Source organism: Telmatherina bonti (assembly GCF_933228915.1).
Source record: "Telmatherina bonti genome assembly, chromosome: 24".
Taxonomy (NCBI): Eukaryota; Metazoa; Chordata; class Actinopteri; order Atheriniformes; family Telmatherinidae; genus Telmatherina; species Telmatherina bonti.
Genome location: NC_136633.1, coordinates 23,577,115 through 23,595,682, shown reverse-complemented (window position 1 = coordinate 23,595,682; position 18,568 = coordinate 23,577,115). Strand labels below are relative to the sequence as shown.

Genomic DNA, 18,568 nt, shown 5'->3' with positions numbered 1-18,568 from the left:
TGGTGTCATCCAGATATTCTGTGCACCCTGAACAGAAAGCAAAAAATTACACTATGTGGAAATTATTCTTCTCACAATAGACTGGTGGATTTGGTAGCGGTCACCCAGGTCACTCTGCTTCAGTCCAAGGGCCAGGTGATTCAGGAACAGGAACATTTAATCTAATGGATGTAGATCCTGTCCCTGTGAAACATGCCAGATTAGTTATAAACGGTTAGTTGTACTTCTCCAGTGTACTCTATGTGTTCAACACTCACATAACTGAAAATATTAAAGGCCTTCCACGGGAGTACTCTTTCGTCCAGCGTCATCAATACTTGTCCTGGTCGCTTGAACCATGTACTTCAGTGATGGCTGAAAGACCCACCAAAACCGCATCAGGCATTCATAAGATGCAAACCTGGAAATAGATACTTTATTTAACCAAAGGGAAATTCAATTTTTTTTTTTTTTTAAAGTTTTGTAAATTAAGATAAGCAGGCAAAATATTTACCATACAATACCATACAACCATTTCCACAAATGACTCCTCATGTGTAAGTCTATCATTTGTGTGGTGCTTGTGATGAACTAGACCCACAACTGCATATCTAAAATATAAAATATAAAACCTTTTAGACAGGGCTTCTGTATTCATTTGCATTTTTAGAAGATGTTAATACTTTTCAAAATAATGGTTTCTAAAAGAACAACCTGCCTATCCAAAGATAAGGCAACAACCCCTCCATGGTCACAGCATGCATTATTATTGTTTATTTCACTAGCAGGGCTCCGTATGTTCCTGGTCTAAAAGGATTAAATAACTACCAAATGCACCTACCTGCTGAAAAACTGAATTTCCACATCAGAACCGACAAATCGCTGTATCCCAAAACGTGATGGGAACATTTGCGACTTCCTTTGGCAGGTTCTGGTTTTCCTCCACTTCTTTGTTCACAAGTGCAGGACATGGACCGACACAGTAGTTGTGATCATGGTTAACAACTGCTTCCATCTTCTCTAGTGTTGCTCTACGTTCAGAAAGTCTTCTGTCACTGAGAGAGTAGTTGTTCCAATGAAATAAAACTGGAATGGCGCCTGGTTTCAGCCGTCTCCTCCCTCCTTCCTTAGTCGGCTCTTTGACGTCCTGTGCTCTAAAGTGTCAACTGCAGACACGGTTGTTGTGAAAGGTGGTGAAGTTTTCCCTTCTAATGTTCAGAATCCATTACCTTTGTAGTTGATCGTCTGAGGGAAATGTGTGGAAACTAATCATTGAATTGTATCTTGCTGACGAGGTACACAAAGGAACACAGCAGTGATCAGCTGCCGTCAACCTTTCACACCTTTCAAACTTGTAAGGTGGACTCATTTCATACTACTATATTATACAGTTGTTTTGGCATACACTATACTACTACACAACCTTGATTATTCCTTTGTTTACTTCAGTGCTGCAAATTACTGCCAGAACCGGAAACACTCTTACTGGTTTACATAAACCGGAAGTTCCAAAGAACGTGCCGTCAGTTAAATATTCGGCCATGTAAACACAGCTAGAATCTATGTTTTTACAGGCTGTATTTGTTTGTCTGTTTGTGTTCAAGATAATTTAAAAGTTTTGGACGGATATTCATAAAATCCGGACTTTTTGGAAATGTAAAAAGGACGAACTAATTTAATTTTGGTGGTGATTTAAACATCTACTTGGATCCAGGAATTTTTTAAAGGCCTTGGCGGAGGTCTGTGCTCTCCGAGTGTTTTTCTGGGTAACTTTTGAATTACACAGTTTTGACTTTATTTAAGGGTAGTTTCCCTCCGCCTCCGGGTGGGGGGACGGGTCCTGACTGTTGTCTGTGCTTATGCACCGAACAGCAGTTCAGAGTACCCACCCTTTCTGGAGTCCTTGGAGGGAGTGCTGGAGGGTGCTCCTTCTGGGGACTCCATTGTTCTGCTGGGGGACTTCAATGCTCACGTGGGCAATGACAGTGAGACCTGGAGGGGAGTGATTGGGAGGCATGGTCCCCCCCCTCTGAACCCAAATGGTGTTTTGTTATTGGACTTCTGTGCTCGTCATGGATTGTCTATAACGAACACCATGTTCCAGCATAAGAGTGTCCATATGTACACCTGGCATCAGGATTCCCTGGGCCGCAGTTCAATGATCGACTTTGTAGTCGTATCATCGGACCTGCGGCCACAAGGCGTGGACACTCGGGTGAAGAGGGGGGCGGAGCTGTCAATTGATCACCACCTGGTGGTGAGTTGGCTCAGATGGTGGGGGAGGAAGCCGGTCAGAGCTGGCAGGCCCAAACGTGTTGTGAGGGTCTGCTGGGAACGTCTGGCTGAGTCCCCTGTCAGAGCGAGCTTCAACTCCCACCTTCAGCAGAGCTTCGAACATGTCCCGAGTGAGGCGGGGGACATTGAGTCCGAATGGGCTGTGTTCCGTGCCTCTATTGCTGAGGCGGCCAGCCGGAGCTGTGGCTGTAAGGTAGTTAGTGCCTGTCGTGGCGGTAATCCCAGGACTCGTTGGTGGACACCAGCAGTGAGGGATGCCGTCAAGCTGAAGAAGGAGTCCTATCGGGCCTTCTTGGCCTGTGGGACTCTGGAGGCAGCTGATGGGTACCGGCGGGCTAAGCGGCATGCGGCTTCGGCTGTTGCCGAGGCAAAAATTCGGGCATGGGAGGAGTTCGGCGAGGCCATGGAGAAAGACTTCCGGACGGCTTCGAGGAGATTCTGGTCCACCATCCGGCGGCTCAGGAGGGGGAAGCAGTGCTCCATCAATACTGTGTACAGTGGAGGTGGGGAGCTGCTGACCTCAACTCGGGACGTTGTGGGTCGGTGGAGGGAATACTTCGAAGACCTCCTCAATCCTACCAACACGTCTTCCCATGAGGGAGCAGAGCTGGTGGACTCAGGGGTGGACTCTCCTATCTCTGGGGCTGAAGTCGCTGAGGTGGTCAAAAAGCTCCTTGGCGGCAAGGCCCCGGGGGTGGATGAGATCCGCCCGGAGTTCCTTAAGGCTCTGGATGCTGTGGGGCTGTCCTGGCTGACACGCCTCTGCAGCATCGCGTGGACATCGGGGGCAGTACCGCTGGATTGGCAGACTGGGGTGGTGGTCCCCCTTTTTAAGAAGGGGGACCGGAGGGTGTGTTCCAATTACAGGGGAATCACACTCCTCAGCCTCCCTGGTAAGGTCTATTCAGGGGTCCTGGAGAGGAGGGTCCGCCGGATAGTCGAATCCCGGATTGAGGAGGAGCAGTGTGGTTTTCGTCCTGGTTGCGGAACAGTGGACCAGCTCTATACCCTCTCTGGGGTCCTGGGGGGGGCATGGGAGTTTGCCCAACCAGTCTATATGTGCTTTGTGGACCTGGAGAAGGCATTCGACCGTGTCCCCTGGGGGCTCCTGTGGGGGGTACTCCGGGAGTATGGGGTACCGGACCCCCTTGTACGAGCTGTCCGGTCCCTGTACGACAGGTGTCAGAGCTTGGTCCGCATTGCCGGTAGTAAGTCGGATCCGTTTCCGGTGAGGGTTGGACTCCGCCAAGGCTGCCCTTTATCACCGATTCTGTTCATAACTTATATGGACAGAATTTCTAGGCACAGCCGAGGTGTTGAGGGGATCCGACTTGGTGGCCTCAGGATTGGGTCCCTGCTTTTTGCGGATGACGTGGTCCTGTTGGCTTCATCTGGTCGTGATCTCCAGCTCTCGCTTGAGCGATTCGCGGCCGAGTGTGAAGCGGCTGGGATGAGAATCAGCACCTCAAAATCTGAGACCATGGTCCTCAGCGGGAATAGGGTGGATTGCCCTCTCCGGGTCGGGGGTCAGGTCCTGCCTCAAGTGGAGGAGTTTAAATATCTCGGGGTCTTGTTCACGAGTGAGGGAAGGATGGAGCGCGAGATCGACAGACGGATCGGTGCGGTGTCTGCAGTAATGCGGACTCTGCGCCGGTCTGTCGTGGTGAAGAAGGAGCTGAGCCAGAAGGTGAAGCTCTCGATTTACCAGTTGATCTACGCTCCTACCCTCACCTATGGTCATGAGCTGTGGGTCGTGACCGAAAGAACGAGATCTCGTATACAGGCGGCTGAAATGAGTTTCCTCCGCAGGGTGGCCGGGCTCTCCCTTAGAGATAGGGTGAGGAGCTCGGTCATCCGGGAGGGGCTCAGAGTAGAGCCGCTGCTCCTTCGCATCGAGAGGAACCAGTTGAGGTGGCTCGGGCATCTGGTCAGGATGCCACCTGGACGCCTCCCTGGTGAGGTGTTCCAGGCACGTCCCTCTGGGACGAGACCCCGGGGAAGACCCAGGACACGCTGGAGGGATTACATCTCTCGGCTGGCCTGGGACCGCCTCGGGATCCCCCCCGCAGAGTTGGCAAATGTGGCTGGGGAGAGGGAAGTCTGGGCTTCCCTGCTTAGGCTGCTGCCCCCGCGACCCGACCCCGGATAAGCGGCAGAAGATGGATGGATGGATGGATGGATGGACTTTATTTTCAGACTTTGTGCAACTGTATCTCTATAATGATAAATTAATAAATGTAAATGAAAGAGTCAACCGTAGTCAAGAGAAAGCCAGCAACTATTCCTGTATTTTGTTCTGCATACAATTACTATCACAGGCGAAATATTGAGAGCAGTTTGCGTGGAATTACATTTCACAAGGTTGAACAATAATTTATTTGACCAGATAAAAACAGATAAATCCAAATGCATCAATAAACAATCAAATATGTTAGTATCAAATTCATGTAAACATGTATTTATATTGTAGCTACCTTATGTCTTCGTGAAATAGCTTAATAAAAAATATTTTAGCAAAAACGCACAACATTTTAAAAAATGTTTTACAGTTATCTGCATCATAACAATATCTCTGCCCTTTTGTAACAAACCAAACTTTGAGCAAAATCAGGTGAAAATTGGTGAAGTCATTGTAGTGGTTGGGCCAATGGGCCTACACCGTACAAATAAATGCATTGGAGGCACATGGGAGACCCATCCAAGATGGCAGCGCGATGAGACATAAGCTCGTATAGGCAGCGTGATATTATGTATTGTCTATGTGTATATGATGTTTATAATAGCTCCCATGTATGATTAGCCAAGACAAGTAGTTATATATATCTTATTAAGAGTGAAAAGGCTATGACAGTTGTTTTAGTCAAGTGATTAGATTCCAGTAGAATTGCCAGCTTTTTTTTATGTTATAGAAAATGAGACAATTTTGACAATCCTTATAATACAAACATATTTTGAACAATTACACTGTCATTACTTAATCTTGAAAAGCTTTCATGATTCTGTGTCACATAGACAGCTTGATTCTTTAGTTACTTTTTTTTCTTTTTTTGTTTTAATTGATCTCTTTTGTTAAAATTGTGTATATAGTATAAATTTTGCTGCTAGTTGTTATGGATCTTTGTCGTGTTGTATGACTTACTTTAACTAGCCCCAATGACCAGCCTTCTACCACTGTGTTTTGGAGATGCTATGAAAGTTTTGTACTGACATGCTGTTTGGTTTTCTCCAAAGATGCTGCTTCGTAGTAAGACCAACCATGGTGACATTGTTAAGCAGTGTAGCTCATGTGCAACAAGTAAAAGGAACAAGAAGTAGTAAGAGTTATTTAATTGGCGCAGACCACTGCCTCATTTTATGTTTTTTTTTTCTGAGAATGATAGTATTATGTTCTTTTCCACCTTTGCTATATTTGTTAATGTCCAAAATCGAGGTCAGAACTAAAGAATAAACTCTGCAATGCCCTCTAGTGGATGTGTTGTCTGACAACCATTACAATGTAAAAACCATATGACAATGTTTGTCAATGACAATGACAATGTAAGTACATATGATATATGTACTTACATGCATAAAAGGAGCATAAATGTTCTTATGGAAGCACAGTGAGGGTATACTTGTTTTGTCAGACTCTTTTTTTTTTTCATGTTTGGCTTAGTTGTTAAATAAATAATGCCCAAATATATTATATCATGTGTTGTTTTTCATCTGAAGTTCCTGCAAACTCATTCTTAAAATTTGTTTTAACCCCCATGATATCTGTTTCGGTTCGATTTAATGTACACTATGGCTACAGACTTCATCATAACAATAGTATTAGTGATTTGCAGCCCCCCCCTCACCCCCGCACACACACACACCCGTATTTCCCCTCTTGCTGTAAAGCTGGTGTCTTTGATAAGCTGGCCTTGGGATCAGTTATAAAAAAGCAAAAGCGTGTTAAAAAGATGTCTGACCGCAGGATGCATACTGTCACCATGACTTCATCATGTCTGCCTTTGCCACTTGCAAAAGGTTGAATCCCCCTGGCTGCTTCAGTGCCACCGCACACACACATGCACACACATACAACATGCACGGCCTTTCTCTCCCGTGCTCTTTCAGCCATGGCCTCCTATTTGTTTACAAGGCCTTAGGTCACAGTCCTTAACATACAAATATGATTTTAAGCTTCTGAGCATATAAGGTATTAATTAGCACTGTGTTCTTCTGTGGAAACCTGTTAATCTTATAAATTGCGTTAATGAAGTGTAGTCTGATCTAGCATCATCATTTAATTAACGTCTCTTTGTGAAAAAGTCTGACATGGATGGAAAATGACATCTGTAAGTTTCCCCCCAGCTATGGGTTTCACTCTGTATGTCATCAGGGAAAGTGTGTGTGTTTATTGAGATTAGGTGGTTAGGTTGGAAGAGGGTGAGCGTACGAGGATGTATGAACACTGGCCAGGTGCAAGTACTTTAACATCTGACAGCATGTTACATTCAGGAGGGCACTTCCATCAGCCGTGTTGAGGACTATGGTATCTTGAGTGGCCTTCATGTGAGATTAGGGTCACGCAGAAAGACAGGAGCTGATGTTGCAAGTTCCCATTGCTGTCTCATTGCAGTTCAGCGAGGATTTCTCCCAGTTATTTACAGTAATGTCCTGTGACATTACGCTCCCATTAAATTGAAGAGGGCTCACTGATGCTAAATGTATTAGAATTACACTGCCTGACTGCACAGTCACTGAATCTTTATAGCTTCGGAAACTATTTAGTCTTTGCTGTCTGATGGACTTTTCTTAGATATTTTCTAAAGACGCCAAGAACAGAAGTAGGAGTAACTCAAAGAAACAGCTTCTATTCTTTTTAAAACTCAAAAGGCATGTTGGGACAAAGTGATGAAGTGTTTTTGTCCCATTTTTCGTTTGAGCCCTTTACTCTTTTATATATATACCATTTCTTAGACTTATTGCATCACTTTATTGTAAAGACTTTGCCCAAACCAATATTATATATTAAATCCAATTCAAATTATCTACAGCAAGTAAAAAACTGCTCAATAAAGCTACAAGGCTACCTTGCATAAGCGGCAATTTTCAGAAAATCTTGTCCGGCCAGAACTGAGGCTTATCCGCTAAACACTGTTCAGTTGAAATACCTGCAAATCACAATTGTTATTTGTCAAAATTTACAAATATCAATTTTATTTAGCAAAAAAATCTAATGGAAATGCTGTCTGCTCAGTTGGCCAGCACCATTTTGTCAGTCTGTGTCTGGAAGTCCAACAGGACCTTGGCCCTCTCATTCCCACCATCTTGGGAAGTGTTTCTCATTGCCCCCCATGCGCACGTTTCGGACGACTGAATCAAAGAGAGGACTGAATGTCCTTTTATTCATTCATTCATTATCCTAATCGCTTAGTCCAATGAAGGGTCGCGGGGAAGCTGGAGCCTATCCCAGCAGTCTTTGGGCGAAAGGCAGGGTACACCCTGGACAGCTCGCCAGTCCATCGCAGGGCCACACAGAGACAAACACCACTCACGCTCACGCTCACTCCTATGGGCAATTTAGAGTAACCAATTACTGTAACATGCATGTCTTTGGACAGGAGGAGGAAGCCGGAGTACCCGGAGAGGACCCACACATGCACGGGGAGAACATGCAAACCCCACACAGAAAAGCCACGGACCAAACCTCGCCCCAGCCAAGGATCGAACTAGTGACCTTCTTGCTATGAGGCCAGAGTGTCCTTATATATTTCTATTTTTAAAAAAAACAACAACAAAAAAAAAAACCCAACAGAAAACAAAATTAATTAATTCAGGAGAGCTATAATAACCATTTTCAGGTTTAAAAAAATTATTTTATTCTTCTGTCAATAAAGAAATGGTAAACAATACTGTTGCCCATAAAGTTTGAATATTCCATCTTTATGGGCATATAATCCACATTAATCCTATTCATAAAAAAATGTGTTTATACGAAACAAATTCACAAAACAATTGCAAAGCTTTCGACTGCATGCAGTCTACTCTTTGATTCAGTCATCCTCAGCATGAACATGGGTGACAGTAGAGGAGAAAAACAGAAAGAAAAACCTTCTGCAGGATCAGGCCTGTGCAGATTACAAAATCTTCATCTGTTTCCTGACTAATGTTGGTTAAATAATGATCATTAATCCCTGAAATCAGGTAGAAGTTACAACTGTGCCAGTTTTGGGTAAACCATAGTGTAATGGACTCTTACTCTTACTCTATATATAAATTAACCATGTAGTTATTAAAAGTATGTTCACAGTAACTCAGGAACCCCGAGCACAGTCTTTGGCCTATGAAGGACACTGTCCCTTTTAACATGGTGTTTCTGGGGTTTTGTTTATAAAAAGGAGCTGCGCCATTTTGTATTGACGTATGTGTTAAGACCAATAAACAACACACCAGAAACCGTGTGTATAAAGGGACAGAGTCCGTCATAGGCCGAAAACTGCGCTCAGGGTTCCTGAGTTACCAATATACTTTTAATTACAACATGGTGAATTATGTTAAAAGTACATGTAAGAGTGAACTACAACTGCATGATTATCTTTACATCTCACTGCTTATAATATGCATTACACAAGGCATTTAATCGTTGTTAGAAAGGCAAATTAAAACAAAAACTGGCAGAAAATTTCAAATGAATTCTCTGTTGGTCAACTTTGCCACCTTTCAGATGCGAAACTTGTTTCTGTTTTCTTAACTTCTACTCATTCAAGAGTCTTTTATATGTGAAAAGCAGTTGTTAAGGTTTTGGAGGATAATCCTGTCATTTCCCTGCATTGTTGTTCTATAAGCTAAAATGCTGAAAACTTGTGAGTAAACCTACCTCTAATCAGATTTAAACTTTCGAATATGATGTCTAACCAAACCACTCAGAAACCAGTTAATTTGTCAGCTTTTACCTGATTAAGCACAGTTTAAAGTCTGCAGGCCGCTCATTTGCTGCAGCGTATGGTTTGTGTGCATGACGCAGCAGCGCTGGAACATGCAGTGTGATGGGAGGCATGACGGCGCCGCGGGGCAGGATAATCTCTTAGGCTGCAGTGCACAATGTGGACAGTGTGTCGTGCACAGCTCACCCCAGCCTGAAGACAGTCCACTGTACTAATCCTGACTAAAGGTCATTTTATCTTGTAGTAGTTAGGAAGCATAAAATCTTTCCCCATTTTTGCATATTTATTTTGCTCCTTCACCTTAAAAACATCAAGTAAGACAGGATGTTTCCAGCCTGTTGGTCTTCTCAGATTCCTACCCTTGTTACATTTTTCACCCAGTTCGCATCATTTCTGGTGTTCTTTCTCACCTTCAGCCATGTTACAGCTCAACTGAGCACGAGCTGGAATTGGTTCGGGTTGGGGTGGGGAAGAGGGCTTCAGCTAAACCTCGTCTTCATCCTCTGCAGATTTCTGCACATCACCTTAAGCTCTAAAGCCTCTGTTGCCATGTGAGGCCTGCGCCCCAATTCCAGGTGCTTAGCTTCGCCAGAATAGTTTTAAGTATTTCAAGGAAATGTTTGAAAATCAATAAAAATGTCTCCTATGCTTTCTTTCTCAAAATAAACAGTAAGTGGCACTAATACGTCATTGACCTGATGGCTCAAAAGCCACATAATTAGGACTGGTGCACAGTGACCTCGCAGGAACGAACACAAACAAGATAGAAGAGGCGAGTATCTGTATGCAGGAGAATAGTGGGCATGAATTTTAATCTGATGGAGAATCTAAATTCAAGACCTGTGGCACTCAAGCTCATGAAACAAGGCATCAAATATGTCCCTGCAGACACTGAGAGCTGGGAGCTGATGGTGGCGACCGCCTTCAGACATTTCTGGTCCACTTCCAGCATACATCAGCTGATCCCCATCCCCTCTCCTCTCTCTTTCCCTCAGTGTGTGTGAGTGTATGAAATGACCAATGCAGTCAGTCAGCTGATGTCACCATCGTGAACCTGCCCTCAGCCATACGATGTGACTTTGAAAGTGCCTCTCATGGTCTGAGTCAAATATTTGGTCGTATGTTTAGCTGCTGCAAGTTGAAGGTATTCATTAAATCTGACTTTGACCTGGATTTGTTCGTTCAAAGTAAAAATAACTGACAGGTTTAATTACATCTGCCTCGTCTACGCAAATGGGCCACATGGAGCACAAGCAAGTACAAGTAAACTCCTAGTTTTCCCACTTTTCCTCAACAGACTTTGGTTTCCAGAGGGGAGACTGAATGGATAATTTGAGCCTGGGAGAAATTACATAAACCAGGCTACCACCATTACGCTCATTGGGGTGGGACAGAAGCTGATGTCTCATTGCTGCAGTGTTACTCACTGAGTGGCTTGCGAGCCGCTCATGGGGTGCCAAGCTGTAATTTGAGGCATCTAATGATCTCATTAAAATGCAGGCAATTCATAGAATTAAAAATATTTGTAATAACACTGCTGTTGGTAGTTGTGTTGCCATTACCTTTTTTTTTTTAAGTATAAGCGATATTTGTAAGTTTTCAATAACAACAATTGTGATTTGCCGGTGTTTCCATTGAACAGTGATTAGCGCCTCAGTTCAAGTAAAATCTTGTCTGGGTGACAAGATTTCATGAGAATTGCGGTGCAATGCAAGGAAATTATGTAACGTTATTTTGGGGTTTTCTACTTGACGCAGAGAATTTGCTTTGGATTTAACATAAAACAGGGTTTTAGCAAAGTCTTTACAAGAAAGTGATGCAACAGGTCACAGAAATGGTATATGTAAAAGAGTTAAAGGCTCAAAGGAAAAATGGAACAAAAATGCTTTTCTAAAACTCTAAATTTCACCGTTTGTTCCACACCTCACCATCTTTACTGGAAATGAATTGGTCTCGACCCACCAAATCACGTCCAGGGACATGTAAATGTGAAAATAAGTGTTTCCATTACACTTTCACAATATATTTTTATATCTAAATGTCCTAAAAACCACCTCATGAGAGCATAAAAACCATTGGAGATATTTCAGTTTTTGTTTTTTTTTATTGTAGGTGTTTCCGTTACCAGCATTTAGTTTTTGCGCAATTCTAGATGTAATGGAAATGCAGCTTGTGAAATCTTCTCACAGTTGCCAAATTTTAGGAGCACAATGCTTGCTGTGCTATTTGAGATGTAAATAAATGGTGAGGTAGTGTGCATAAAATGAGGTGTGACTGAAAAAATAGATGTGATCTGGTCTTTAATACAACCCACCGTGATTCAGATATGCAACATTTTCTTACCATAATTATCACCAAGCCACAGGGACCCTGCTAAGTAGCATCTGATGCTAGCTTGTACATGTAAAATATCCTCAAAATATGGATAAATTTCTAAGAAAAGAAAAAAACTGATGAAGAGACACAAAGTGCTTTAACAACGAAAGGCAGTGTTGACTTGTGTTAACAGTAAGAGCTTCCAAGCAGACGTCAACCATAATGAGAAAAAAAAGTAAAGAAAACAGAGAAAAATTAGAAATACAGCATAAATAGGATGTCCCGAGAATTAATTAATTTTTGTTTGTCCTTTTAATAAAGCTAATCCCTTTGATTTACTTTGTAAACAAACTTGCTCCATTTTTGAAAGAGCTAACTGAGAGATAGTCATTTTAAAAAGCATGCAAACAGTGTAGCACATATTTTTCTCAGATTTTGGTCTGAAATTCTGTTCAGGAGGTTCAAAATTTTGTATCTTAACCTTGTTTAATTACATACATAAACAAATAACCTTTGATTGTGATTAAGCTAATACTAGTTCGCACTAGCTAGCATTTAGTTAACAGCTTGACACTTTTGCTATACGTAATGTGTGCAAAATGGTAAATAGACACTATTTACATGGCACTTTTTTAGTTTTCTTGACCACTCAAAGAACTTTAACAGTACATGTCACATTGACTCATTTGCCTACACTAATACAGCACTTCTATATTCTTTTATAGCAAGTACTGTGCTCTGTCACACACATTCACAACCCTGACATGAATGTGTGTGAGAGAATGAAGGGTTCAGTGTTTTGCCCATAGACTGTATATAAAAGATAGACGGAGACTCCGTGACGTCACCCACAGGTTTCTGAAGAGCTGAATTTAAACTCATTGGGTGGTTCCCACCGTCGCCATCTTGGCAGCATCACGCGTGTAAAAAAAAAAAGTCTACAACAATAACTGAAGCCATGCATTTTTAACAGCATGTGCAGTGACTTTGGAAGAAAATATATTTCATTGCATGGTGTCAGATTACTTATGTGTAGAAACAACATAATTAAGCCCTTCCCACATTCATAAGTTGCCCAACATCAGCATATTGCTTTTATTTTAAACTGTGCACCTCAACCCTATGGAGGAAGTGTCTTTTACGACTCATGACACTACGTTTTTATTTGCAAGAGAAGACCATTTTGGTCATTGGGGTTTTTGTGTGGGATTCATGTCCCTTCAGGGTTACCATAGAGAAGGCAGGTTGTAGTTTTGGGGAACAATAAAGTCACCACTGAATAGCATTCCTGGTGTTCCATCTCTTTTATCTGTTTATTCCCATAAGCACAACCATTGAGATCAGCCACATCAGTGCAAATATCCATTAGATTAGAATCAAGATAAATAAAATGTTTAAAAATATCCACATTACATAGTCACAAATTCAAATAACTAAGCAAAACATGGGCATTAATGAATACATTTTCAATCATCACCACCAGACAGACTCTGTACTGGCCATTTTACACCTTTCCTGAAATTAATTTAAAAAGAAGAACAAATCCCAAATGATATAAAAGATGGTTTAATCATTATAAAATATTTTAACAATTAAACACAAGGATTGTTTAAGAACCACATGAAATATTTTAATCCCGCTGCTCTTTTGTACCTCAGACATATTTGATTGGTTTGGGTGATAATAATGAGGCTTAATGAGACTTCTTACAACAACAGCAGACTGAAGGGATGAGTGAAGCCATGGACATTTCCAAAACGTGACTTTAAGTATCTGTTATTCTCTGTCAGGTGGATAAAAATTTAGATAAAGGATTTATGTTTTACATTCTTAGATTAAATTGATTAAATCAACAAAAAAAGAAATGGGAGGGTATATAAACAAACTTAAATAAATGGCTTCACCCCCACCCCCCAATCTATTCCCCCCTCTCTTTGCTGTCCATACCCTGTCCTCCTTCTCCTTCCCTTGTCTGTTGGATGCTTTTATAATCTGAAGCGTATCTTCCGGTCTTATTCTTACAAACAAGTGGACTCAGCTGGACGCAGCTGTCTGCGCGCACTCAGCCAAGACGCGCGCCTGCTCTGCGGTCACAGCCGCTGCCCAGGGGCTTCAAGACGCGGATCGGAGCTGTTGGAAGGAGTTCCACGCACTCTCAACTTCGCCTTTCTTTTCGTCCTCCTGATATCCCTCCTGTTATCCGTCACCATTCCCCTCCAGAGAGGTTCCACGGGCTTTCTGTCGTCCTTTGGTCCCCGAACGGAGCGGAGGAAGTGGTCCGTGGTCGTCCTGGTGACCTCCGTCGTGATGGTTGTGCTGGTTCTGACCATCGCTGTTCCGTTGCTGCTGCTCCGCTCCCCAGAGACCTCCGCTCATTACTATGAGATGATGGGCACCTGTCGGATGGTGTGCGACCCGTACAGCTCCAAACCGGGAGGCACCACGGCCATGGAAGTGATCCAGAACGTGAATGGCGCAGCTCCGCTGCCGCCGATGGCGCAAGGCAGCCGCGGAGAGCCGGGGCGACCAGGGAAGCCTGGTCCTAGGGGCCCCCCAGGAGAACCCGGACCACCGGGTCCAAGGGGGCCGCCGGGGGAGCGCGGGGACAGTAAACTCGGGTTACCTGCGCTAACAGGAGCAGTTGGAGGTGATAACGGTGAGACAGACGGCGTGAACTCCACGCTGAACGGGTTCAGGATCGCTTTTTACGTCGGTCTGAAGAATCCACACGAAGGATATGAGGTGTTAAAGTTTGACGACGTGATCACAAACTTGGGGGATCATTACGATCCCAGCACCGGGAAGTTTACCTGCCATGTGTCCGGGATTTATTTCTTCACTTACCATGTGCTGATGCGCGGGGGAGACGGAACCAGCATGTGGGCCGACCTGTGCAAGAACGGACAGGTAGGTTGGCATTTTAACCATGGAGCTAAAGAATGATGGTCTAATTTAAAGCAAAATTCATTTCATTTTAAGTAATTAATACAAAGAAAACGAATGATTTGCTCTGAACAATGTTTCAGCCAATAAATGAGACAAAAGCAGTTTTTACGCAACAAATGCGCACAGCATAAGAACAATCTGCCCCTTTCACTTTGCTTAACACAGTTATATAACTACAGTATATCTCAGATGAACTCAGTACAACATCAGTGATATTTATGATCATCTTCCAGCCTGTCTGCCTTTCCTGTTGCGAGTGCCACTCGTGCGTAAATCTCATCTGGATGTTTATTCTGAGACACTTACAGCTGGATGCGGGTCAGACTTCAAACTAGCAGTTTATTTAGTCATTAGAGTTTGTCATAAAATGTTGCTTTCAAACTTATGTAAGCAGCTGTTTCAAATTCGATTTTAGTTTCAGCTCTAGTTTGCCCTTAAATTTGCTCTATAATTAGAATCTAATCGTTTTACGCACCACTGCCGTTGCATTTTGCCTCTCAGGTATATGTGAACTTTTCCTGAGTGTCTGTCTACCATTTTCTGTTTCTTACAGAGATTTTTCTCCTTTTTTTCTAACCAGGTTCGGGCTAGTGCTATTGCTCAAGATGCAGATCAGAACTATGACTACGCCAGCAACAGTGCCGTGCTGCACTTGGACTCTGGAGACGAGGTCTACGTCAAACTTGATGGCGGCAAAGCTCACGGAGGCAATAACAACAAGTATAGCACCTTCTCTGGCTTCATCCTATACCCCGACTAAACCTGCCGTGGCAGCCACTTGGACAGTAATCATCAAGTTGTATAAAAAATAAATACGTTTTTTGGACATCAAGGCAACATAAACAGGCTTATCTGCAACTATTCTGTTCATTTAAGGAAAGAACCTTTTGTATATGTGGCTATATTTATTATTTTAACTTTTATTCAGCTGGACATTGGTGTCATGAGTGAATTGATGTTTTATTACCTCATAAATGACCTGAGAGAAAATGTTACTGGAGTAGATTACCTTAATAAAATCCTATGGTGGAAAATAATGACAAATTTTAATATTTTAAAAATATTTGAAAGGAAATCAATCAAATTTAAGTGCTTATCAAATTTTAGCAGTATAGTTTTAAGAGCAGGAATTAGTCAGAAGTTTTTTTTTTTGTTTAGTTTTTTTGAGCTGCACTCAAAAGTTGTATATCCCCAACAAAAGCCAGTAGTTTAACTGAGATTACTGTGATCCATCAATTTAGAAGAGACTGAATTCTGAGCTACTTTAAATATCTACATTGTCATTTTAACAGTGCCAGTTCAAGAGTCTCCGGAAAAGATTTTAGGGCTGTCACTTTTGGTTTTCTTTTTTTGACAGAACATCAATATGGGAAAATCTCTGAAAGTCAGAACAGTCTGAACTAGACCGCAAACCATTAGAACAACCCTGTAGAGGGTCCTCTAGTACCAGCTTGACCTAATTAAAAAAGTTGTTTGTGAAATAGTGATAAAAATGAAGGAAACCACAGAGCAAAAGTCTCTATAGGGCTTGTAAACACCAAGCTGACATGAGAAAACAGCAGCGACTAGAGGCTTCCTGCCGGGTTTTTGCATGTCACATCGAAGCAAACAAAATATCACACGGGCACACCACAAAGATGACTTCCAACTTTTAGCCAGGACATCCACAACTGTGAAGAAGGGACTGGTGTGCTGAAGAGTCTAACAGAATATGCTCTCACACCAACTGACCAGAAGCCAATTCAACATCTGTAGGACTGAGCATAACACCAAGTCTACAAGAGTCAGATGTTTATAGATGCTCCAAATGTCAGATGCAGCACAAATATGTAAAACTTTTTTTTTTTTTTTTTTTTTTTTTGTAAAGGTGGTCAAGTCGCCAATTTCTCATATAAGATCTGGCAGAAATGTGTGAAAGGGCAGTTAGGTTTCACGTACTCTTATTTATGTCAGTGACAGAGCCTGCTAGCTGCAGTATCTTTATTAGCTAGCTAGCTGTAGGCACACTGTACTAGAAAGCGAATCATCCCCTTGCCTCTTTTTAAAATTTTTTTTTTAAAAATAAAACAATCCCTGCCTTCTGAAACAAATCATATGAGTGCAATACAACAGAACCCTAAAATTATTTTCACTGAGAAATGTGAGGAAAATAGCTAATATGTAACATGTTAGCAGTTAGCTTACTAGCTAATGTAGTTTACAACTAAGCTTTGTTCTAGAGAAGTTCTAAAGGTTTGGAAGAGCAGTAAAACCACATTTTTCACACACATGGCCAGACATGATAAAATACTTATATATATTTTTTGTCATATTATAATATTTATATCGTTATCAGTTAAAGTGTTTCCTTTTTCCCCACTGGAATACAAGCATATCCTCCGGTTGGCTATGCATGGTACAAGCATACAGTTTTTATTTCTTAAAGCAAGAACCTGCTTTTGTGCAAACTGAAATAGTTTGTCCTCCAGTAAAACAAGAGTTTGTAATTGTTGCTGCTTGTTTTTGAAGAAGATTGTTAAAAAAAAAAAAAAAAAAAAAAGTCAGATGTCCTCTTTCTTGACGGAAAGATGAAGTATTGCCAGACAAAGACATAGTTTCAGTTCAAGATGTGTATTACTCTCAACTTTAAATTGAAAATACACATTTACACATTTCATCTGGGGTAGAGTTTATCAAATATAAGTTAATAATTGCTGTCATATATCTGTATGTGCTGTTATACTTCCACTACACATTTTGGAGGATACACATAACCTTTTGAATATCTTTATAAACTCATAGCCTGTGTGGACTGAATGTTGTAACGGCCATTCATGAATAAGGTTCAAATTTATTGTGCTTAAATGTTTAAATGGCCAAAGGAGATTGCCAAACCTGAAAATCCTTTTTATATTAATTAGGAACGGTTAAAGAAAAAGCTATAAATGACTAATTGGATTGTTGTAGCAAGCAAAAACAAGGTGCTTTGTCTTGTGTTTAATAACCAATTACAAATAATATGTTCTGATATTCTGTTATTTTTATTTGTTCTCATATATGCCAATAAATACAGTTTAAAAAAAAAAAGTTCCTTTCAGCCTGTTTATCTACTCTCTGATGTTCAGAATTTCTGTTTTTATTTAATAGCAGAGCTGTGTCTCTGCCTGAAATGTGTCTCCACATATTCGCTTCTACATATGCCTGAAAACCATTGCCTGTCTGAATGTGTTGCACTGCGTTGTCACGCACACACCAGCTTCTCTCCGGTACGTCCCTCAGGTCCAAGGTTCCCTTTCTGAATGTCCTTTAGCTCTACTGCGACTTGAGGACATTTTCTGTGGGCTAGCCCTGTTATAAGTCCAACCATATTAATAGCTTATTGGTATTCTCAACAGTTAGTCGATTATTTTCACAAGGTGTATTTATAAGCACCTCATTATTTCACTTATTTATTTATTTATTTAGCAGAGGGGTACCACCTTTTGACACTTGGACGACGTATTGAATAACTTATGTGCTGCTCGGGAGCTAAATCATTACATGAAGCTATCATAAGTTTGGGAATACGTGACTTAATTTGAAAAAATAGAAGTTAAGACTGTCCTCTTAAATTATAACTTACATGGCTTTAATATCCAAGGACTGCCACATGGCTCAATGACAACAGCGATAAAACAATAAAATTTAGCTTTAAGAGTTCAAGAAATCATCATAAACATCTTTAAAAAAAACAGCACTGAAGGAAAGCTGTTGCTGCAGGCTCATGTGTTTCACTCTCAGTTAGCTTGTATTGATATTTGCAGATCCTCAACCAGACTCAAATATTGCTCATTGAGATGATTGCTGCTTTGTGTGTGTTTAGGATTTTCCTTTTTAATACCCCTTCCCTCTGGGATGCAAACAAACCAGCTGTTTACACACCACTCTTGTCACTTTAAATGGAAATTGTGAGAAACAAATATTAGTATGTCTGCTTAGATAAACCTCTTTTCAGGCATTGGCTTATTTTCTTGAGTCCGACAAACAAACTCTATCCTCCTTTGAGGGGATTGTGTCATTACTGAGCTTCTCAAGAAAATGAACCACAGGCTTATATTTGTCATTGCCAGGTTAAAGGCATATTTGGAAAAACGGGTTAT

At 41.7% G+C, this 18,568-nt stretch overlaps 1 protein-coding gene across 1 annotated transcript; it reads left to right on the top strand.

Annotated features, from left to right (window-relative positions):
• Positions 1-13,811: 13,811 nt before the first annotated feature.
• Positions 13,812-15,210, top strand: LOC306774214 (complement C1q-like protein 2; the record flags this gene model as incomplete). Its single annotated transcript, XM_079264205.1, has 2 exons — positions 13,812-14,411; positions 15,031-15,210. The coding sequence occupies 2 exons, from the start codon at positions 13,812-13,814 to the stop codon at positions 15,208-15,210; spliced, it is 780 nt and encodes a 259-aa protein (XP_079120331.1).
• Between the last annotated feature and the right edge of the window lie 3,358 nt (positions 15,211-18,568).